The 26,052-nt window shown below is 38.5% G+C and overlaps 1 protein-coding gene across 3 annotated transcripts; it reads left to right on the forward strand.

The window, feature by feature from the left end:
• The first annotated feature begins 13,220 nt into the window (after nt 1–13,220).
• Nucleotides 13,221–22,727, forward strand: LOC121388684. 3 transcript variants are annotated; one of them, XM_041520135.1, is made up of 3 exons: nt 13,221–13,336; nt 18,939–19,269; nt 21,172–22,727. In XM_041520135.1, exons 2-3 carry the CDS (start codon nt 18,969–18,971, stop codon nt 22,059–22,061), a joined length of 1,191 nt encoding a protein of 396 aa, XP_041376069.1. In that variant the 5' UTR covers nt 13,221–13,336; nt 18,939–18,968; the 3' UTR covers nt 22,062–22,727. The 3 variants fall into 3 exon arrangements, with proteins under 3 accessions (XP_041376069.1, XP_041376071.1, XP_041376070.1); XM_041520137.1 differs by having other exon boundaries at nt 13,241–13,336; nt 18,942–19,269; XM_041520136.1 differs by lacking the exon at nt 13,221–13,336 and having other exon boundaries at nt 18,844–19,269.
• Nucleotides 22,728–26,052: the final 3,325 nt, after the last annotated feature.

A 26,052-nucleotide genomic window follows, 5' to 3' on the forward strand; every position in this document is an offset into this window, starting at 1 on the left:
CACATAGATGTATTAATCACCGGCTATTGGATGGAAAATATTATTTGGTCATTCTGACACGTAGTCTTCATGGGATGTTTTATATCTACTTTTCCAGACAAGACAGCACATACCAAAACCTAGGGTACTGGTTGGGACGGGAAAACACTCAATGGGTCGATCGAGGGTATTCGATCCTATGACATAAGTACCTCAGGTGAGAACTTTACCAATTGCGGTAGCCCAACGCTTGTAAATAACCTAAGACAAATTCTAAATACTTATGTCTTAATTTCAAGAATTACACAGCTACTTAATTATAATATTACATTAGTTAACAATATATTAATTTAAATACAAAGGACCCCCCCCCCCCCCCCCCTGCTCCCCCCCCCCTCCTCCTCCAACATAATATGTTCTGACAAATACATTAATATGCAGTATTAAAGGCATACTGTCACGGATTTAAGGACCATATTTCTGTAAAAATGGTTAATGGCTAAAAATTACATTAATTGTTGGAAACCAAATCTAGCTATTGCATAACATTAACTGAACCATGATGGAGTGAAATCCATGTCAACCCTCTCGGCAATTTTAGTTTTTGAATTATGGACCATTGCCATAATTCAATTATTTTTTACAAAATATCATTAATAAATGGAGTATAGTGGTTATGAAGATGGTTGAATAAAGTACATTTAGGTACAAATCAAATTATATCTGTTCAGGTAATACTTTGTTAGACCATTAAATAGGTCAGTGTTCTGTGACAATATGCCTTTAAGTCATTCATTATATAAATAGACGTCCAATATGAAAACAAATATTTATCTTCAGTATCCTTATCTATAATATAATATGTAAAACCGTTTTTACAGTTTCCTGTCGTTGTGACCATTTTTTTTTTTTTGATATACCGATAGGCCTTCTCTGTACTTACCAGGGCCCTAATTCACTAAACTCTCGCAACTTTGCGATCTCGCAGTGCAATGCTAAAGGACTTACAAAGAGGATGCTTTGTTGTCTAGCAGAACCTAACATACCTTTGTGAATTAGGCCCCTCATAAGCATATCGTAAAGATCGTTTTGCGCTCAGACACAGTCGACAACCGTACACACATCGTGCTAAATAATGCGCTTACATTCCATAAATACAACCGTAATGGAAGTCGCCATATTTGTTACATAAACAAAGAAGTAGCTATCTACACGACGGCCGTGGATATAGATTCGGCTAATGAGGGCTGGTTATCTAGACGGCGGTCATATATTTTGAGGAAAGCCCTGTGAAATTCACAACACCCTATTTAAAACACGGGTTACATCTAATAATAATAATAATAATAATAATAATAATAATAATAACAATAATAATAATAATAATAATAATTATTTATATATGTAAACGGAATGTAACACAATGTTGACAAATGAAATAAATAAATACATACATACATACATACACATACATACATACACATACATACATATATATATATATATATATATATATATATATATATATTTTCATTTGTCAACATTGTGTTACATTCCGTTTTGTTAAATGAGAGAAGTTCAGTAATGCATTGAACTGAAATAAAGTGACGACAGAGTATAGAATGGCTCTTTACAATTGTATCATTTATATTGGTTGTATGTATATGTTGCAGTTTCAAAAACATATATATTCTGTTGAATGGAGGTGAGCCTTTACTAAAATACATGTCTGTCACAATATAAGGTTTGACATCGCGTTAATGGGTCCAACAGTTCTCAGTCTTATGCTAGGCTTAGGTTACCAACTGTCACGACGAAGTTGCGTTGTAACTTCCCACTCTGCCGACTGGTTAACAACTAATCGGTCGTAGGTGTTGTATTTGATGATCATCGAGTTGTAAGAGTGTTCAGACTGGACAGTCGTAGAAGTAGAGAGATCGGTGAGTTAGACAACTACGTCGTGATAGTTGGTAGTCTGATCCTAACATAAACAAGATCCACGGAGTTGAATATCTTGCTTACCATGCACTTATTCGGTATTAAAAATTAATAATACTAAACACTTTAAAAAAAGAAGATAATTATATACTGTGTATTTAATTTTTTTAACATACAACATAAATATTAACAGATGCAACTATAAACAATGCTTCGTTGATTTATAACTTACAGTTTGTGAGAAATGGTGAAACGTAATATGAGCTAAACGCTAATATATTTTAATTAAAAATTAAAATTTTGTAATTAATACGGAAACAATAGGAGCACTCATTGAGATGATCATACTTAGGTGCAACTATAAACCAAGTTTCACTGGTCTAGGACTTACAGTTTGTGAGAAATAGAAGTCTGAATTGATATTAAGGTAGATAACTCTGTCGTTTGTGAAGTTATTACTCATTATCTCCCTTGTTCAAAGCTAACTTTTTTTTTCTTTTGATCGATGTGGGAGAGGGTCTTTTCGTCTTCACACGCACACACGCACACGCACACGCACACACACACACACACACACACACACGTACGCGCTCACACTATTATTGTTTCTTTATATAGTAGTTGAAAAAAAGTTTATATTTAACGACACCACTAGAGCATATTGATATATTAATCATGGGTTATTGGATGTCAAACATCTGGTAATTCTGACTCGTAGTCAATAGAGGAAACCCGCTGCATTTTCTTAATGCAGCAAGGGATCTTTTATATGCACTTTTCCACATACAGGAAAGCACAAACCACGGCCTTTGACAAGTTGTGGTGCACTGGTTGGAACGAGAAAAAACAATCAATCAGCTGAACGGATCCACTGAGGATAGTAGTTGAAAAGAACATGCAACAAATATTAGTATTGTAATTCAATGTTCGAAATAAGCACTAGTCTTGTCCGTTCGTCCCGACAAGTGAAAATCTATTCTGACAAGCTAAATGTGCCTCGGTGGTTGTCCAGTGGACAAGTAAAACATTTCAGTGCAGTTTCATTTTGACTCAATCACAAACATCATCCTGGTACTTGAATAAACAAACAATTTATTTGGACAAGTGAAAATATTGGCGGACAAGTAGATTTTTAGATGTATTTGTCCGGTGGACTAGTACCATGTTTTGCTTACTATCACTGTAATTAGTATACTACAAGTCAAAAGTTATTGTGACACAAACAAGACAAAGATAATTGATGATAAGTTTTTAATGCCGTGTATGAAACGTTATAACATGGAAAGAGAAATGTCCGAAGGTATGGAAACGAGCAATACTAGTATTCCATGAAAAGGGCGCACCTGCCATATGCAAATGAGCCACATCACTAGAGAGGGTCCAGAGCGAAGTTCACACAGTCAGTAGCGAGAATGTTCACCTCGAGCATTGATACAGGCCTGGCACACTTCTGTTGCCATGGATGGTATGGGCTGTGAGGGTTGCTGGCTGGAACCTGTTTCGCAGATGCGTGGTTCGGATTCATGTGTCATGGCGAGGGGTTGTCACGAGTGGTCGGCCGCTACGTGGACGGTCCCTGACCTGGTTGTTTTGTTGATATCGTTGCCATAAGTGCCATATGGTGTTTCTGTGGACGTTGAATTGGCGTGTGAGGTCCCAGATTCAAGCATCCCTATGACTCGCCATCTGTCATTGTCACTGAGGCGTGACATGACGAAATTGCATCAAACAGTTCACTAATGGTGTTTTTCTGACTTCTGGACTTCTGAAGGCTGTACAGAGTGGCAATGATTTGCGACTGGACAGCATTTCTCCCAAATATTCCATGTTTCTTGCACAAAGCATGCAATTGCTGCAACAACTGCTTTGATGCATTTCTTTGAGCTGTTTCATGGACATTTTCTCCGGTTTACATCCATAAATCCATTCACAAATTTATTACTCCAGACAATCCATCTCAAAATAACTTTTGCCTTTTAGTATATTTGCAAATGTAAAGTGATCAACTAAATTCCAGCTCGATAGACTGCATGTGAAGAATATTGAAGCAGGCTCTTTTCCGTTGATGACCGTTTGTCCGTGTGTGATAGTTGGGTATCAGCGAACTTCTTAAGTTTTGTCATACAAAATAATTATATCCTATATCTTTTTAGCTTCTGAAATGAGTTAGGGTTAACATACACCAAATGAATGGGTTGGAGGCAAGACAACAATGTCCAGGCTAATTTTGTACCCATCTTATTGAAGGCAGAAGTGATGTCGCAGTCTGAAAATATATAGGACACAGGAGGGGGTGGGGCTGGACGTAGCCCAGCGGTAAAATGCTCGCTTGATGTGCGTTCGGTCTGAGACGGGCCCATTGGGCTATTTCTCGTTCCAGCCAGTGCACCACGACTAGTGTATCAAAGACCGTGGTATGTGCTATTCTGTCTGTGGGATGGTGCATATAAAAGATCCCTTGCTGTTAATCGAAAAGAGTAGCCCATGAAGTGGCGACAGCAGGTTTCTTCTCTCATTATTTGTGTGGTCCTTAAATAAAATATGTCCTTCCTTCCTTTCCGACGTCAGCACTAATAACATACAACCTATAGTTCTTCTCCATGCAGGTAATGGGTCACCACCTAGATTCTGTACGAGTATCATGAAAAACACAAAGTGCATGTTGACAGCATCCAAACATACAGTGCACACAGTATTTGATGTTAAAGGGACACTCCTGAGTTTGCTGCATTGTAAGATGTTTCCGACTAATAAAATATTTCTACGATTAAACGTACACATTAAATATGTTTCCTTGTTTAGAATATCAGTGTCTGCATATATAGTGTGTTTCTGGTCGTCTTAATATTTGTAACAAGGCCAAACTGGATTATGTCTTTAAATAATTTCCTACGTACGAAAAAAAAAGTTTAAGAAATAAAATGAACGATCAGAAACACGTTTAATATATATAGCCATTAATATTTTATGCAGAAAAAAGTATTTTATATGTAATTACAATCATTAAAATGTCTCTGTTAGTCGATAACATCTTAAAAATTGCAGCAAACTCAGGAATGTCTCTTTAACCTTCATCAGCCTCCACTGGACAAACGAAGCGGACCTCATCATCTAAGGTGAGCTATCGCTCCCGCTCCCCATCACTCTACTTCAAGGAGAGTGATTTTTAGCTCCCTTTAGTATGTGAATTTATATGCTATTAACATTGTGATAATTTAAATAGCTTATATTTTAATTGTTGTCATATCTAGGTCTGCTGGAGGCTCACCAAGACATCACAGAAACTGGCACAAAAGTGTCATATTATTCTGAAATACGTGTTGTAATACAAATGGTTTTTTTAAACAGCGGTACGTTAGGGCTAAATTATAAAATCGTACCAACTTTAACTTTCGGCCGAACCGTTCAAAATTAGCTTTCAATTACCAGAATTTGTCCCGATATAACGCAAAAAAATTACTTTAACGTTTTGGCTTAATTCTCCTTATGTGAAGTTTTCAAAATTTACCACCGCCTCTTTCTCCTCACTTATCTCGGCCACAACAGCCGGTCTTCAGTGCTCCTTAAGTGCTAAAGTCGTAAGCGAGAACTTGTGCACGTTAAACCCTATGACCTGACCTTAATGGTAAAATGTAGCGGGTATCATCACTTTAAATTAAGACTATAAAAAAATATGTCAAAATTACCAAATGTTTGGCATCCAATAACCGATGATTAATAAATCAATGTGCTTTAGAGGTGTCGTTAAACAAAACAAACTTGGGGGCGGGATTTTGCTCAGTCGTTTGAGCTTTTGCCTGAGATGCTTGCGTCGCAGGATCGAACCACCTTGATGGATCCATTCAACTGATTGTTTTTCTCTCGTTCTAACCAGTGCACTACAACTGATCAAAGGCCGTGGTATGTGCTTTCCAGTATGTGGGAAAGTGTATATAAAAGATCCCTGGCTGCATTAGGAAAACTGTAGCGGGTTTCATCTGATCACTACGGGTCAGAATTACCAAATGTTTAACATCCAATAGCTGCTGATTAATTAATCAATGAATGAGCTCTAGTGGTGTCGCTAAACAAACCAAACTTTTAACAAAATAAACATAGGATCCTGGGGTGTCGTTAAACATCTATTATATTCTATTCAAACATACGATTGTTGTTGCATTAGAACGGGAATCTTTGACTAACGTTTGCTAGGCAGAGATTGCGCAATATTGATATAGATTGACCGTAACAGAGCATGATAGCTGTCCAAATGTCCGTCTAGCTCTCTTACCGTTAGAGTACCGTACTTCCTTTAATAAGCGCCCAGGCGCTTAGTCATTTCAAAATAGTCGCAGATCCGGCACTTATTGGAGACCCGGCCTTTATTTTTTCAAACAAATTTTACAAATTAAAGCTAAAAACTACAAACGTACAATTTTATTTATTTTTAAACTTTAACTGCAACAAAACTTTTAACTTTAACAAAACAATGAACATATTAATATTATTTGTCCATGTAAAGTGCTTAGCGTCAACGTCATTGCTGGAAGAGGCCGGGGAGTAATAAGTTTTCAGCTGTCTTACAAAGCGCTTATTGGAGACCCGGCGCTTATTAGAGGACCAGCGTTTATTAGAGGCCGGCGCTTATTGGAGGCCCGGCGTTTATTAAAGGCCCGGCGTTTATTAGAGGCCTGGCGCTTATTAGAGGCCGGCGCTTATTGGAGGCCCGGCGCTTATTAGAGAGGTCCGGCCCGGCGCTTATTAGAGGCCCGGCGTTTATTAGAGGCCCGGCGCTTGTTAGAGGTCCGGCGCTTATTGGAGACCCGGCGCTTATTAGAGACCGGCGTTTATTAGAGGTTCGGCGCTTATTGGAGGCCCGGCGCTTATTGGAGGTCCGGCATTTATTAGAGGCCCGGCGCTTATTAGAGGCCCGGCGCTTATTAGAGGCCCGGCCTTTATTAGAGGCCCGGCGCTTATTAGAGGCCGGCGCTTATTAGAGGCCGGCGCTTATTTAATTAGAGGCCCGGCGCTTATTAGATGCCCGGCGCTTATCAGAGGCCCGAGGCCTGGCGCTTATTAGAGGCCCGGCGCTTATTAGAGGCCCGGCCTTTATTAGAGGCCCGGCGCTTATTAGAGGCCCCGCGCTTATTAGAGGCCGGCGCTTATTAGAGGCCGGCGCTTATTTAATTAGAGGCCCGGCGCTTATTAGATGCCCGGCGTTTATTAGAGGCCCGGCGCTTATTAGAGGCTGGCGCTTATTAGAGGCCGGCGCTTATTTAATTAGAGGCCCGGTGCTTATTAGAGGCCGGCGTTTATTAGAGGCCCGGCGTTTATTAGAGGCCCGGCGCTTATTAGAGGCTGGCGCTTATTAGACGCCGGCGCTTATTTAATTAGAGGCCCGGTGCTTATTAGAGGCCGGCGTTTATTAGAGGCCCGGCGTTTATTTTGTTACAAGGTGTTACAGACCCGTTGTCGTGTCAATAAAATTTACCTCATTGACCTCATTAAAGCCGCACACCCTAGTTCCATCCAGTGAAAATAAATTATAATTTGGTTAATCTACAAACCTGTAACACACTTAGATCACGTTTTTATCAAATGGAGTGAAAAAGCAGGTTTTATATCGATAAATACCATGGGAATCCCCATGTCCCAATTGCTTGAAATAATCTTGAAAGTTTGTATTCTGATGTCACCAGTAGATGTCGCTCGAAGCACAACAATGCCTACGTCACGACAAATTTCACAGACTTGGGATGCGTTCTTTTCACCTCTCCTGGACATGTTCCAACTGTCCTGTCCTGGTTGTATCCCCTCTCCAGATATCGTAGGACTTAGCAAAATTATTGGTTTTAAGGGTTTATAACGTTTTGTACTGAGATACTTACTTGTCTAAACTTTATTGTTACTGAAAATGTTCACGAACTGTGAAGAAAAATCTCACAAATGAACAACAACAAATCGGATGTTGATTGCGCGAACCGTGCACGAGAAAACAAACCGAACCAAAATGATAACGGTCACGTGGTATACCAACGTCTGTGACATTGAAATGGAAATATCCCGTCTAAAAATAGATTAGACCTTGTCTGCTCAACGGTTTTTTCTCAAACGTGCGTCCATTTTTCAGAAATACGAAAAATGCATTTTGTGGTATTACAAACACCAGGATTACCAGGATTACCAAAAAACACTTCAGGTGAATGGAAATGTATATTCTAAAACGGTAAGTAAAGTGCAATTTTATTTGTGAAAAAATGGGTTTAATAGCGAAAAACAACGCCGTAATGGTTAACAACTAGCCGTAACTAGGGTGTGTCCCTTTAATGTACATCTAATTTGCAGTTATCGAATTTCGAACGTAAAAATATGGCTTGTGCCCCCTCACGTATATATATTATCTGCAGGTATTTAAAAATATTATAGAAAGGTTTCTCAAGTATACCGTTACTATACGTATAGTGATTGGTCACCACTTCGAGTGTAGTTGGTGACGCACTAGCAATTTGCTTCCAGTTGTTTACGATTAAACGGCCTGCTATTGGCTAATATATAATTTTAAATAATAATAATAATAATTCTGAGAATGCCGTGATATTTAAGTCACTAACCGTACCGATCTGCGAAACTAACTAAACTGTTAGCACTGTTACCGAATCATAGTTATTAATTATGCTTATCTGTAACAATTTAATGGCACATTGACGGTTCGAAAATAGATAACACGTTTCCTTCCGACTGCTTCCAGTTGCAAGCCCCCGCTGTTAGTTTGTGTACTGTCCGTAGTTGGTGTGTATTTATTTTCTTTTTCAGATAATCTCAGAAGCTGATAATTTTATTTATTTATATGTATTCATTCATTCATCCATCCATCCATTCATTCATTCATTCATTCATTCATTCATTCATTCATTCATTCATTCATTCATTCATTCATTCATATTATTCATATTATTCATATTATTATTATTATTATTATTGTACTGCAGGGGCAATATTACGCTATTCATATACGGTAGCAGGGTAAAATGAGTATGGCGCCATACCCACATTTTATTGCAGATTTAAAAAATTTAAGTTAACCTTTTGACAAAATAATGACTCTTTATTATTACTGTATGATTTTCATAACCCTAACTCTACACCTAATCCATTTTATTTCTTGGGGTAGCCCCCCCCCCCCCCCCCCATACCCCCTACCGACTGCTTTTGCATTCAGCAAACACACTGCAAATATTTAATTTCATAGCGCCATACCCAAATATTTCCATCTGGCAGAAACACTGGGTAGGTGTCTATGGAAAACATACACAAAAGGGTCCGCTAGATTCATATTCAACCCCTATTCCCCTGTTTGTACTTTGTATGTATTCCTTCTGTTCACAGTGGTTCGGTAATATGGATCAATCAAATACTTATTTACCGCCTATATACATTTTTGCTGTGTCTATAGGCAGCCCTCGTTAGCGGAGGCCATATACACGGCCGTTGTATATATAGCCACTTCGTATATAAACACCGTCTAGTTCACAGTATTCTTTAAAAATGTAATAATTCCTATCCCAAGCCAGCTGTAAATACCTATGGGGTTGTGGCATATTTTATATAATAATAAATTTCACAAAGTGAAAAATGAATGCGGTGTTTAGATTTTTCCACGTACAACAAACGATAAAGTTACCTATACATGCAAACATGGGCGTCAATCCGGCTTTAAAAGTGGGGGGGGGGGGGAATGTGTCAATGTGTGTGTGTGTGTGTGTGTGTGTGTGTGTGTGGGTGGGGGTGGGTGGGTGTGTGTGCTAAACGAAAGAGTTGGTCTGGTGGTGCAAAAACAAAATAGAAAAGGTCCACTTGGTTCATATTCGAACCCCCACCCCCACCCACCCCACCCCAGGTCCAGCTCACGCTACGCCACTGTATTTTTTTTTACATTTAGTCTTAGAGAGGAAACCCGCTACATTTCCCCATTAGACTCACATGGTGATATAGATTGTCCCCCGGCGTTGAAAAATGAGGGGGACCAGGGCCGTAGCTAGGATTTTTTGTTGGGGGGGGGGGGGGGGGGGCACTGAGTAGTTAAAAATCTAAAACTCCTTAAACGGTTAAGAAGAGAATTTTCTTTAAGTTTCTATAATGCTTTCTGCTAGCTACGGCCCTGGGGACGCGTCCCCCCTGTCCCCCACCGATCGACGCCCATGCATGCAAAGCCTAACTAGCCGGGATTATCTCCGTTCAGAATGCTTCTGTTACTAAAATAAATTAATGTATAAGCTTATTATCATTCAGTACATCTTTATATAATTTTTTATAACTCATTTTCATTGTTTTTCTTTCGATTTACCCTATGTCGTAGAGGACTGTCAAGCGTGCTCGTTACACGAGCTTGGCCAATCGTTTTGACACCGAGGCTATTCGGGGGTTGCCCATCACATGACCACAAAGATAATACGTCACACCTCTTCGCTCCAAATAGCTGACATTGTTTCCTGAATTATGGACCGTCGACATAATTCAGTTATTTTTACAAAATATCAGCAATAAATGGGTTATGGTAGTTATGTAGATGGTTAAAGAAAGTACTTTTAGCGACAAATCAAATGTATATTTTCAGATAATACTTTGTTTGGTCATTAATTTGGTCAACCATCCGTGACAGAGCGCCTTTAAATTCCGACATTTGATCCGATAGTCATGTCTCGGAACCGGCGTGACGTCACACGGCCTCGTTACCGATCATCCGGGTCTTTGGGGGTGAAGCAAAGCCTTAGTGATTACTGGTTTACATAGAATAAACTTATCATATTAACTTTTTACATGCCTTACATATTGCCATTTATTTTCTGTAGCTAACACATAGTTGCAATACGTCGTATGTGCATTATAACAGCTTGGGTTGCCATATAAGAGAAACGAATAACGGCAATCTGAATTTGTATAATCTATATTTAGTACCGATGTATTTCCGTGTACTTTGAATGTCGAGGGGACAGGGCAGGTTGGGCAGAATATAATTTTTGTTGATGCAATTTTCAGGTAATGTTAATTATAAATTTTAACAATTTTGAAATGATAAGATAATTATTAATATAATAATTATGATGTCGGCTAGCTACAAAATATATAATTTGTATTTATAATAAAGTTTGTATGCATGATTAAGTTAATTATTTTTATGATTTAATAATTATTTTATTTCCAAATAATATGTAATAATTAAACAATGGCAAAGTTGTTACTTTACAACTTCAAAATTACAATAGTATTATTGTCATATTTTATTATATAGATGTATTGGCAATAGTATAATGTTCCACTGAATACATTCTTTTATTCTTAAAACAAAATACAATTTCTTGAAATAATGAAATGCTTTTGTTTTTACAGATTGCAAAATTACCACATGATGTTGCCCTTCCTTAACGGTTGAATGCAGGCAACAAAAAACAGCAATAATAAAATATAGCCATCCTCAGACCTTGACATCTAGGGGGAGCAATATCTCTCTCTACTTACCCATCACACCTGAGATTAGTTCAAGGAGAATAATATATAGTTTCCTTTGCCATGTGAATTTATATACATGTAGTATCAATATGGTAATATTTTAAATTGCCCCCCATAAACTACATTAGGGAGCAAATAATCAGTTCCCTCAGTTATTTTCATGTCGAGGTCTACAACCTAATAAAACATAAGTGTTGCCTCGTCGAACAAACATGCAAATGTTTTAATAATAGGGTTTAACCTGGTATATTTAGTAATAAAACACAAAAACCTGAGTAAATAATGGTTAATATATATATATATATATATATATATATATATATATATATATATATAATATTGGTGTTGTTTTATATCTAGTCACAATGGATATTGCAGATATTTTCTTGTTCAGTCTTGTGCTGTATTGGAATTGCAGTTCAATTTAAGTAATATCTACAAAACTAATTTTTAATAGTATACAATGTACAGCTGGACAAAGGAGGCAAATATGGTTGTTAATAAACTGATCTATATCGGTATGCCTTCTACTAGACTACACATATTTAACCTAAGTTGCTTTTAAACCGGGTTAAATTACCTCATGTAGATGCACTTATGTAGCATATTCAAGGAAAATATATGAATGGGATGGTTAAATGCTATATTCTTCATGTCAAACAGTGTTTTCAAAATGGAAAACAAATATCAGATATGGCAGTTGACCATTCATTTTATTGCAGGTAATTGCTAAAGCAGATTACACACACAAACACACACTGAACTGTAGAATACCATGAAACTACATATGTAAAAAGGTAAGTCCTCTAACTTGAACAAGAAAAATGTACCACAACCACCAAATTATATTGATCCACAATAGAATAGATTTTATGTATTTTTAGATTTATGTATATGTGTGTGTTCTTACTGCAGGCCTGCTACAGACATATTTGCAAAAAAAAAAAAAAAAAAAAAAAAGTTTAAACAAGAATTTAGGCCTATATTATAATTATTATATGTGTGTAATTTAGCAGTATAAACTTTTATTTTAAAATTAAAAAATAAATAAGATGTAGTAGCTGTAGTATGGCAAAATAAATACAAGTATAGTAATATCCAAGCAACTATGATTAAATGAAAAATAAAGACCACACAAATTTAATGATAAAGGAATACCGGTATACTCTTTTATTCAAGAACTGGATGCATAGTTTTGTTGGGGGGGGGGGGGGGGGGGGGGGGGGGGGGGGGGGAAGACGATGGAATTGTGTATTTTATTTACAGTATAATGTGGAATTTTTATCACTGCACATGCTTTAACCATTTTGTTTGCTAAATTAATCTCTGTTGGTGTCAACAAGCAACATCATTAAAGTCAACGTAGTCACATTGTGAGGGACGCCATGAAATTCCATCAGGTTTGTTGTTTTAATGACCCTACCCACAAGCAGCGCCTAGTCTTCTTTTGGAAATTTGTAAAACGATATTTTTTTTAACATCATGTAACATGTTGTGGTTTATGCAGCCAACTGCACAACATGTTTTAAGCATCGTGACCATTAACTGTTTTAAATGATCGACCAAAGTTGCCTCATTTCACTATCAAACCATACGTAACTAAGGAGAAGCTTCACCGCGTCACATGATAAACAATGGCGGCCAGGGGTCGAAGTACCCGTATGTTCGGTTCCGAGAATTAAGCTGAATTGATACGATTATATTTAATCGAAATAACCTGTACCAAGGCTATGTTCGTACATTCGGTTACTTCCGTGACCGACCAAGCTGTTCGATGATAGCTAATCAGGGGAAGGAACTCTATTACAAAAGCTTTTCCACGGTGACAAAACTTCAGAGTGGCTAAATATAGAACTGAGACTTTACTAGGGCAAAACCCAGTTGACGACCATTGAAATACAGAAGTGGGGACGTTTAGAAAACTGTATCTCAAGTAAGTCAGTCTATACACCAGATAGTAGCCCAAGTATTCTGACGGAAAGAGAGCTAGACGGACATTTGGACAGTTATCACGTGACAAGCGTAAAAACTGGACATAACTGTCCAAATGTCGATCTAGCTCTCTTACCGTCACTGCGTCAGAGTAATGGGGCTAATCGGGAAGAAACTAGCATTTTGTGTTTTGCATGGATAATTCAAGTTGAACCCGACCTTATTGTCGTTATAAATAAGTATTATATATAATATGTCAGTTCAAGTTTGTTTTTGTTTAACGACACCACTAGAGCACATTGATTTATTAATCATCGGCTATTGGTTATCAAACACTTGGTATTTCAGGTGCGTAGGCTGGGAGGGTTCGGGGGGTTCGGACGAACCCCCCTCCCCTCGCTGAAGCAAATGGTCCGCTTTCAGAACTAAAACATACGGGTTTATACATATGGAGTTTCTGGTAGTGCAAAAACAAAATAGAAAAGGTCCACTTGTTTCATATTCGAACCCCCCCCCCCCCCCCCCCCCCCCCCCCCCCCCCCCCCCCCAGGTCCAGCCCCTGTATTTCCTATTAGACTCACATGGTGATACATTGATACGGCAGTGCGGTCAGAGGCGGGACGCAGCCCAGTGGTAAAGCGATTGCTTAATACGCGGTCGGTGTGGGATCGATCCCCGTCGGTGGGCCCATTGGGCTATTTCTTGTTCCAGCCAGTGCACCACGACTGGTATATCAAAGGCCGTGGTATGTGCTTTCCTATCTGTGCGGTGGTGTACATAAAAGATCCCTTGCTACTAATGGAAACATGTAGCGGGTTTCCTCTCTAAGACTATACGTCAAAATTACTAAATGTTTGACAACCAGTAGTCCATTTTTGCCCGAATTAAACAGAAGTGTCCGAATCTGGATTACAACGTTTATTCATATTAGCATTGCTGCTACACAGCTATATAGGGTTGCAAACGAATCGCCACGCCTTTTTATACGCCCGTCTATGATGGTCGTATTATGGTATGGCGTTGTCCTTCCGTCCGTCCGTCCGTCCGTCCGTCCGTCCGTCCGTCCGTCTGTTAACTTTTTCTTGTCCGGACCATATCTTGCATACAGGACCATCAAACCTCACATGTAGAAACAACGCGGGATGGCGGTGCATCGCGTACTATTACTAGGTTGCTGTGACCTACTTTTCACGGTCTACTGCACATAACAGTAATTCTTGTCCTTGAACAAATAACAGCAGGTTCCCCTTCCCAGGATATATATTTGCAACCCCCTCGGGGAGAAGGGGAAAATGACCTGTGGAAAATAAATGTAGGCATCACCGCGGGGGCCCTGAAGCGCGGGGAGCGTAGCACGTGCTACACGTACTACTAGGATAAACCGGCTCTGGTTGATTGAACCTTTAAAGATTTCTTGGTGCGTCTCGATGTATGAAATATACCACAACAACACACACAGATGATATCTTGCCATGAGATAATAGTCTGGTCGACAGCGCAAACAGTTATTGTGTATCGCATTCAACACGGATAAAATTCATCTCTGGCTTAAAGGGACACACCCTAGTTACGGCTATTTGTTAACCATAACGGCGTTGTTTTTCGCTATTAAACCCCATTTTTCACAAATAAAATTGCACTTTACTTACATTTTATTATTTAGAATACACATTTCCATTCACCTGAAGTGCTTTTTGCTAATCCTGATGTTTGTAAAACCACGAAATGCATTTTTGGCATTTTTTCACAAGGCGTGCTGTCGAGAAAAAACCGTTAAGCAAGCGAGGTCCAATCTATTTTTAGAAGGAATCTTCCTGTGTAAACGTCACAGATGTTGGTATACCACGTGACCGTTATCATTTTGGTTCGGTTTGTTTTCTCGTGCACGGTTCGCGCAATCAACATCCGATTTGTTGTTGTTCATTTGTGAGATTTTTCTTCACAGTTCGTGAACATTTTCAGTAACAATAAAGTTCAGACAAGTAAGTGTCTCAATACAAAACGTTACAAACCCTTAAAACCAATAATTTTGCTAAGTCTTACGATATCTGGAGAGGGGATACAACCAGGACAGAACAGTTGGAACATGTCCAGGAGAGGTGAAAAGAACGCACCCCAAGTCTGTGCGCATTCTGTGAAATTTGTCGTGACGTAGGCATTGTTGTGCTTCGAGCGACATCTACCGGTGACATCAGAATACTAACTTTCAAAATTATTTCAAGCAATTGGGACATGGGTATTCCCATGGTATTTATCGATAAAACCTGCTTTTTCACTCCATTTGATAAAAACGTGATCTAAGTGTGTTACAGGTTTGTAGATTAACCAAATTATAATTTATTTTCACTGGATGGAACTAGGGTGTGCGGCTTTAAGATGTACTACCAATAATATTTTTTATTCAGAATTATTAGGCATCCTCCCACCCACCCCACGCTACGCCGTGCCAGACATAAAGTTTATACCTTCAGCTATATGTCTATAAAACATTACAACCAAATAATTCCATTTACTAATAGAAAATAATATGGTTTAGGGGTGAATCTTGAGTGTGTCACACGCATTAACTAATGATGTCACTGTTTCATACGTACACATACGGTTTTATACGTACACATTCAATACACTAAGGTCTCACTACACAGATCACTTCCGGGTGAGAGTTCATTGATCACGGTCCACTATAGTTCCTAATCGTGGCACATGTTATGGTTCACATATTCACTTCTAGGAAATGGTGAAGAATTAAAACAATATGTATGTTTAATGGTAAGCCTTCTGGCTGTATTTTGCCCATGTTATTTTGTAATATTGTGCATCGACCTTTTGGGACATGGGTATATAGCGCAAGTGACAGCCGGAGTGAATCGGTTAATGAACCACCTGTTCGGACCGGTACTACAGCTAGATGCGGTCTTATAGCAAAAAACTGAGACGGAAATGTTCACAATTTTGGAGTGAATATAAATGCTTATATAATGTATGTTCGCAATGGTGTATGTTGTTAGTGCCAACGAGAACCCGTTCTATGGGCAATCTTCGCTTGAGTTTGGGCAGTTTAACATGGGTTTCAATGGCAGATGACATCTGTGTAGTGAGACCTAAGTTTACCCAGAATGTTTTGCAGTCAACTGACAAAAGAAACAAAGATGGTGGCCATGCTATATTTAGCCACAAATTATTCGGGGAAACCCCTTCTTGTCCAAAGAAATGTTTTATTTAACGACGCACTCAACACATTTTATTGACGGTTATATGGCGTCAGACATATGGTTATGGACCTCACAGATTTTGAGAGGAAACCCGCTGTCGCCACTACATGGGCTACTCTTTCCGATTAGCAGCAAGGGATCTTTGATTTGCGCTTCCCACAGGCAGGATAGCACAAACCATGGCCTTTGTTGAACCAGTTATGGATCACTGGTCGGTGCAAGTGGTTTACACCTACCCGTTGAGTCATGCGGAAATTGTATCTTAAAATCGTTATATGAAGATATGTTAGAACACATGAATCCCTCTAATTGGCTATACCAGGTAAGATATTTACTACTATCAATAGGTTTCGGAGATGTTTGGTGTAGTCAGCATGTAGATAGTGCTAACTCATTTTTAAAATGTTTAGAAATACGTCTAACGGACAAGTTCATTCAAGAGAAAGATGCTACAATAGACAAATCTCCAAAATGTACATTATATAAACTGCTGATAGACACTTTTTGTTTGCAATATTATCTTAGAATATCAATTCCTGAATGTTATGCCACGCTTATTACAAAATTTCGTGTATCTTCCCATCAATTGCTCATTGAACAAGGAAGATATTATGGTATAGAAAGATCAGAAAGAAAATGTAAATTGTGCAATAAAGACGATATAGAAGACGAATATCATTTTATTCTGATATGTCCATTGTATACAGGTTTACGAATTACTTACATAAAAAAATATTATTAGTTCAAACCATCTATGTTTAAAATTGTACAATTATTATCAGTTCAAAACAGAAAAGAACTATGTAATCTCGGTAAATTTCTCAAACATGCAACCTTTTTACGTTCTAAGCATATATAACTGTCCATCCTCCAATTACACAATCACCCATTGTATATATTATCTGTTTGTATCATTGTTTATTGAATGTATATGTATATGCCTATGAGCCGTAAGGCTTAAAGCTAATAAACTATACTATACTCAGGGTTTGGAGTCGGTATCTGGATTAAAAATCCCATGCCTCGACTGGGATCCGAACCCAGTACCTACCAGCCTGTAGACCGATGGCCTAACCACTACGCCACCGAGGCCGGTCCTTCTTGTCCAGTGCAGGACTTTAAAATTATGGAAATATCATGCGCGGGATCATTAATTTATAGTTATTTATTGCAAATAAATGTGAAAATAACAAAATATGGTAGTCTCAGTTTTGACATAGGACCTTTAATTTCAGATCGTCTGACTCCGATGAAAACCGCGATAATTAATAATAAAGCACAATTCGGCTTGCAGAATAATTGGTATTTTCTCCAATAAGACAATTTATGAATAAAATATTCGATTTACAACATTGGTAAAATGTTGGGACTCTGATAAACATGCTGTCAAAGTATAAGTTATTTCATAACTGACACAAAGCATCCAAAGACGTCCAGAAATAATATTTTCAGAACAGTAGGTAACTTTTGTTTCCTCGGATAACATACAACTTATCTTACAAAATCAGAACTTATCATACAAGCAATCACGACTTTGCCTAAAACGTAATTTTGTCTCTGCCTTGCGCAGAGATACGATTTTTGCTCCAGGCCCCCAGTCACACCTTATTTTCTCCCATTTTTTGTTTTGTTTTGTTTTGTTTTGTTTTTTGTTGTTTTTTTTTGTTGTTGTTTTTATGTGGGGTTGTTTTTTTGTTTTGTTTTGATCAATTTTAGTTTCTAGTTCTGGTTCTTGTTTTTTGTTTGTATTTTTGTTTTATTTGTTTCATTAAAAGAAATATGTTTTTTTTTAAGGACATGGGCGGGACGTAGCCGAGTGGTAAAGCGCTCGCTTGATACGCAGTCGGTCTGGGGTCGATTCCCGTCATTGGGTCTATTGGGTTATTTCTCGTTCCACCCAATGCACCACACCTGGTGTATCAAAGGCTGTGGTATGTGCTACCCTGTCTGTGTGATATAAAATATCCATGCTACGCCTGATGTGTGGTCGGTCTAAGATCGATCCCCGTCGGTGGGCCCATTGGGTTATTTTTCGTATCAGCCAATGCACCACACCTGGTGTATCAAAGGCTGTGGTATGTGCTACCCTGTCTGTGTGATATAAAATATCCATGCTACGCCTGATGTGTCGTCGGTCTAAGATCGATCCCCGTCGGTGGGCCCATTGGGTTATTTTTCGTATCAGCCAATGCACCACAACTGGTGTATCAAAGGCTGTGGTATGTGCTGTCCTATGTGTGATGGTGCATATAAAATATCCTTGCAACTAATGGAAATATTTAGCGGGTTTCCTGTATGTCGAAAATACCAAATGTTTGGCAAATAATAGTAGCTGATTAATAAACCAATGTGCTCTAGTGGTTTCGTTAAACAAAACAAACTTTTATTTAGCAGGACACGTGATCGCACCACGCTGGGTATATGGCTATGGCGAACTTTGCTCCACCTAGCACCGTCGACTTCACCGACACCTACCTGACCTGCAGAATCTGCTTCGGTGCGTTCCAGACGCCCAAAACCCTCACGTGCCTGCACACATTCTGCCGAGACTGCTTACAGAAGTGGATAAACGGAAGGACGGATGCTTACAAGAGGAGAGGATTCACTTGCCCCGTCTGCCGTCAGTTTGCCACAGTCGCTAACCCAACAGCAGGCTGGGCTGACGAGATACCCACTGACTTCCGACTTAAGGCCATGCTCGAAGATACCTCACTAGCTGATGGCGAGTAATATGACATATGATATTGTGTGTGTCTGTTTTCATAATATTGTTATTAAATGGGGAGGGATCCAACTCAGTTTGGGCGAGACGTAGCCCAGTGGTACAGCGCTCTCGCGATGCTCGGTCGGTGTAGGATCGATCCCCGTCGGTGGCCTCATTGGGCTATTTCTCGTTCCAGCCAGTGCACCATGACTGGTATATCAAAGGCCGTGGTATGTATTACCCTGTCTGTGGAATGGTGCGTATAAAAGATCCCTTGCTGCTAATCAAAAAGAGTAGCCCATGAAGTGGCGACAGCGGGTTTCCTCTCTCAATATCTGTGTGGTCCTTGACCATATGTCTGACGCCATATAACCGTAAATAAAATGTGTTGAGTGCGTCGTTAAATAAAACATTTCTTTCTTCTTCTGTTTTTCTAACTTGCCTGGGTTGCTTAGATTTGGGTCACAGGATCGAACCTCATAGGTGGACTTATTCTCCTTCTTTTTTTTCTTCTTTTTTTTTGCTTGTCCTAATCACTGATATATCAAAGTTCGTGGTATGTGCTGTCCTTTCTGTGCCTATGACAGGCATCCGCTAAAACAGCTTAAGCCCAATGACCTGACCTGGCCTGGCCTGGCCTGTGCTGTCCTTCCTGTGGGAAAGTTCATATCAAAGATCCCTTATCTGCTAATGAAAAAAAAAATGTTGCGAGTTTCCTCAAAATTACCAAATGTGTGACATCCAATAGCCGGTGATTAATTAGTCAATCAGTGTGCTCTAGTGATGTCATTAAACAAAACAAACGTTTAACTGTAACTTGTATTAGTATATATTCAGGGCTTTTAAAAGCTTTCGTTAATCCAATCGCATTTGGTTTGCTCAACATTAAGACCGTCGTTTCGCAGGCATTCTAGTGCTATCAGCGGTTATAGCATCCATGTTTAGTGTTTTACGAAATCTATGCCTTACTCCACAGATAACAGTGCATCAATTTAAAGGCATACTGTCACAGATTTAAGGACCTTATTTCTCTAAAAAGGGATAATAAAAACAAAAATTACCTTAATTGTTAAAAACCAAATCTAGCTATCACATCATCTTAAGTGAACCATGATGGAGTGAAATCCATGTCAACCCTCACGGCAATTTTAGTTTTTAAATTATGGACAATTGCCATAATTCAATTCTTTTTACAAAATATCATTAATAAATGGAGTATGGTGGTTATGAATATGGTTGAATAAAGTACATTTAGGGACAAATCAAATAATTTTTGTTCAGGTTTGTTAGACCATTAAATAAGTCAGTAGTTTGTGACAATATGCCTTTAAACCGACTAATCTCGGGATTTTGCTCGAGCTGTGGAATTTTAAGAATAGTTCTCAGTACATTCTGACAGTCCAATCGTACATTCTCTATCGCTTTGTGAACAACGATCAACCAACCATATTGGGCTCTAATTCCAGTTGTGTTCGAGTAGTGGAATTTTAAGAATAGTTCTCAATACTCCCGATTTCGTTTTTTAAAATTTTTGAATATTGTTTTGTTGTTTTATTGTTATTGTTGTTGTTTTTTGTTTTGTTGTTTGTTGCTTTATTTTGTTTTATTTTGTTGGGGTTTTTGGATTTTTTGTTTGTTTGTTACATTGTATTGTACAGGAATATTATGAAGAATAGTTCTCAATAGGCTACTACAATGTGACAGCCCAATCGAACACTCCCGATTTCTTTGAGAAAATGTGTATAATATTTTTGGTTTTGTTGTTGTTGTTTTTGTTTGTTTGTCTGGGTTTTTTTTTTAAAAATTTTTTTTTTTTTTTTTTTTTTTTTTTTTTTTACATTGTATTGTACATAAATATTATGATGATCATATTTGACGTGACGGCTTGACCTTTTGACATGGAATATATTTCTCTTTCAGGTTCAACCGACAATACGACCAGGGTACGAGTGAAGATTCCAGCACCACACCGGCAGTTTGCGTCGTTTAAGACCATAGAGGCCAACACCCATACCGATACATACAGACCACGGATACTCGACATCGTCGTCTTGTTCCAGAAAGACACCGACGTCACAGTCGTCTGCGATCAGACCAACGCATGCGTAAAAGCGTTTTGGTTCGACGCGGCCAACAAGAAGGAGATGAGGAGTGTACTAGGGACGGCACAAAACAAGGAGAACTTCCCGGCAAGGCTAGGGAAGATAACCGAGAAGAACGTGGTGGTCTCGCTGTACAAGACTAAGAAGATCATCATACTGGACGTGGGTCCGCAGTTGACTCATAACAGAACCATCGACCTGGGAACTTTCTGTTGGTGTCTCTGTGCAGTGAAAGTAGAAACCAGTTCGAGAATGGAGACGAGACTGGCCGTAAGTTCCTCCGCGAGGGATCTCTCCGTCGTCGACCTGGAAGGCGTTGCCGTGACGTTCATGAACGTCAGTTTCACTGGCAAAACCTATCTGGAAGAGCCGCACTACTTGAACACCACGCCCTCCGGTGACGTCATCGTTTCGGATTTTGGCGCCAACTCACTGATTTGCGTCAGCAGGGACATGAAAGTGCAGTGGAGGTACAAGCTCGATTGCCCTGGCGGCGTTTGCTGCGACGAAGAAGGATTCACGTACTTTGCGGACTATAGGAACTACAGAGTGGGTTTGCTGTCGCCCTCGGGAGAGTTCGTCAAGACCGTACTGTCGTCCAGTGATGACGTCAAATGGCCGACCGGTGTATACTACGACAGGCTGAGTGATCGACTCTACATAGCACAGTCCGGCGGCTTGATTAGGATTTTCCAACAGATAACTTAAATGTCTTGATCAGGATTTTCCAACAGATGAGGATTTTCCAACAGATGACTTAAATGTCTTAATCAGGATTTTCCAACAGATGACTTAAATGTCTTGATCTGGATTTTCCAACAGATGACTTAAATGTCTTGATCAGGATTTTCCAACAGATAATTTAAGTGTCTTGATCAAGGTTTTCCAACAGATGAATTAAATGTCTTGATCAGGATTTTTCAACAGATGACTTAAATGTCTTGATCAGGAGGATTTTCCAACAGGTGACGTAAATGTCTTGATCAGGATTTTCCAACAGGTGACTTAAATGTCTTGATTAGGATTTTCCAACAGATGACTTAAAAGCATTTTTCAGGATTTTCCAACAGATAACTTAACAGGCTTGATCAGGATTTTCCAACAGATAACTTAAAAGGCCTGATCAGGATTTTCCAACAGATAACTTAACAGGCCTGATCAGGATTTTCCAACAGATAACGTAACAGGCTTGATCAGGATTTTCCAACAGATAACTTAACAGGCTCGATCAGGATTTTCCACCAGATAACTTAACAAACAGCCTTGATCAGGATTTTCCAACAGATCACTTAAAAGGCTTGATCAGGATTCTCCACCAAATAACTTAAAACGATTGATTACAGATCACTCCATGAGCTCAATACAATCAATATAAGTGCGTGTGTGTGGGGGGGGGGGGGGGGGGGGGGGGGGGGGGGGGGGGGGGGGTAGTTCAGAAGTAAAGCTCTCGTCTGAGGTGCGTCAGTTTGATGGACTTTGGGGTGGTGTTGTTTTTCAGTCCCAACCAGTAGCCACGACTGGTATATCAAAAGCCGGGATATGTACAGTGTTAGAGAGCTCATATTAAGGCGACGACACACGATACGAATGTCTCGTACGAGAACAGCCACGAGAATAGCCGATTGCATAACGACCAACATGTCTTGACAATCAGCTATTCTCATACGAGCACTCGTGTCGTGTGACGTCACCTTTAGGCGAGTTCTATCAAAGGAGAGACGGCCCTCAGTGGTCTCACTACCCCCATCCAATCACAACCAGTGGTCTTTGAAGGTCGTGGTATGTACTGCCCTGTCTGGGAAAATGCATATAAGAGATCTCTTGCTGCTTTATCAGCAGTAGTCGACGTGGCAGCAGCGGGTTTCCCCTCTCTCTTTATATACAAATATCTATACAGTGGCGGATCTATAACATCCATTTAGGGGGCACCCAATGACAAACATTCCTTAAGGGATTCCTTGGATTATCCAACATTATATATATATATATATATATATATATATATATATATATATATATATATATATATATATATATATATATATATATATATATATCATTGTCGCAAAATTGTCCCTGCTCCCTCTTAGATCCGTCACTGGTATACACATGTAATTTTTGTATTATGTAGTTGAATATAACAGTAGTGTATAGTGGTTGTATTATGTAGTTGAATATAACAGTAGTGTATAGTGGTTGTATTATGTAGTTGAATATAACAGTAGTGTATAGTGGTTGTATTAAGTTGACTTATTTACTTTGTTTATCAGATTGTTCAAGGTCATTATGTATTGTATTGTAAACAATGGAATATGCTAGAAAGCGTCACGTAATGTTTAATAATTTGCTAAATGAAGAAAAAACAGAAGAAGTAATAAATGTAATAAATTGACTGCATCTGAGAGAATGTTACAGAAACCGTATGATACAATGCACCTTTTGACTGGTTATGGATATTTCATTTCAGAGAGACCTTTTTCACTCATTGAAATTAAACGCGCAGTCCCTAGTTTCAGCCCATGAAAAATGGACACTTAAGTTTAGTTAATCTACAAACCTGCAACACACATTTGGATAAGGTTATAACAGAGAGAAGCTGAAGTATATGATGTTTAAACTGGAAAATACCGTCTAAAAATAACTAGAGCTTGTCTCGATAACCATTATTTCTCAGACGAACGTGCGTTTTTAGAATAATGAAAAATGCATTTTGGTGTATTGCAAAAACCTAGATAACCAGAACCACTTCAGGTGTATGAAAATTAATATTCTAACTCATAAAATGTAAGTAATCGAAAACTTCTTTAAAGGGACATTCCCGAGTTTTCTGCATTGTAAGATGTTTTAAAGGGACATTCCCGAGTTTGCTGCATTGTAAGATGTTTCCGACTAATAAAATATTTCTACGATTAAACTTACATATTAAATATATTTTCTTGTTTAGAATATCAGTGTCTGTATATTCAATGTTTCTGGTCGTCTTAATTTTTGTAAGAAGCCCAAACTGGGTTTTGTCTTTAAATAATTTCGTACGTACGAAAAACAATTTCAGAAAATATAATGAAATTTAACTTAATACAAATATTAGAACGATCAGAAACACGTTTAATATACAGCCACTAATATTTTATGCAGAAAAACATAGTTGGTATGTAATTACAATCGTTAAAAAGTCTCTGTTAGTCGATAGCATCTTAAAAATTGCAGCAAACGCAGAAATGTCCCTTTAATAGTGAAACATACGTCGTAGTGTTTAAAAACTAGGGTAGGTCACTTTAAGCATTATTACGAATTACGACCCTGATCGTGTATTACGGTTTTATAGTTCAGATTAAGGGCCATCATGTTTGTGTGTTATTTTATGTTAGCGGGTTTTGATCAGATATGTATGGTGGCATGGAACTGCTGTCGACATAACGACATAATTTGGAAACGTTTTTACGACAAAATGATATATTCCTAGGTGTTTTTTCAATATAACGACATAATTTAGAAACGTTTTTACGACAAAATGATATATTCCTAGGTGTTTTTTCAATATAACGACATAATTGATCATGAGCTAACAGAATAATGTGAAAATAAATCACAACATATTGTAAAAAGTAACCCTAACCCTAACCGTAACCCTAACCCTAACCCTAACTTATATCGATGGCAGTTCTATGCCACCGTTTCAAAATGTTGAGAAAAATTAAAGTTAAAGTTTGTTTTGTTTAACGACACCACTAGAATATATTAATTAATTATTGGCTATTGGATGTCAAACATTTGGTAATTCTTACACGTAGTCATCAGAGATCTTTTAAATGCACTTTCCCACAGACAGGAAAGCACATACCACGGCCTTTGATCAGTGACGCATATATATATATATGTCACATTGATTTATTAATCATCGGCTATTGGATGTCAAACATATGGTCATTTGGAGTCATAGATAGCAAATCCGCTAAAAAATTTCATTAGTAGCCAGGGATCTTTCATATGCACCATCCCACAGACAGGATAGCACATATCATAATATACCATTCGTGGTGCACTGGCTGACACAAAGTGAGATGATTTGTTGCTCTATTAATACCAATCTGATTGAAATCAGCTCTACTGGTCTACCAGTAGATCTAACATCATTGCGTGGACTCCCATGTCCAGGTGACATTTCGTCTGTAGATAATAATATAGGCCAGATAAAATTATTTTATTCATATTGTATTAATATTGCCGGTGTTTGCCATGTTCTTCAATCATTTCCGGGTGCGGGACGTAGCCCAGTATAGCACACAGCAAGCAGTTTTTCAAACATAATTTTTTTAAATTTAAACTGAAGCAAATGGACTAAATAGGAGAATAAAACTCAAAATGTTATAATATTACATCATAAATCTTGTTCAGCATAGATGTAAACAGGACACGTCAATGGATATTCCAGAGGCCGATTTCACAAATTTGAAAAAAAAGCGTCCCCTCCTCACCAACGCAAGATATAATAATTTAACACAAAAAAACCCAGAACAAAAACAACAACAACAATTCTTTGTTATCTTAATTACTTTCATCCAAGTTTTAATGTCTTTGGTTAAACCATGTTTTTTAATCATTAAGCAAACATGTTACCCGTCTGTCGAAACTGTCCACAGCCGGGCACAGAAAATATTATAATGTTGCCACATACTGACAATCACTTTACAACTAATAT

The sequence above is a fragment of the Gigantopelta aegis genome, chromosome 14 (genome assembly GCF_016097555.1).
Source record: "Gigantopelta aegis isolate Gae_Host chromosome 14, Gae_host_genome, whole genome shotgun sequence".
Lineage (NCBI taxonomy): Eukaryota > Metazoa > Mollusca > Gastropoda > Neomphalida > Peltospiridae > Gigantopelta > Gigantopelta aegis.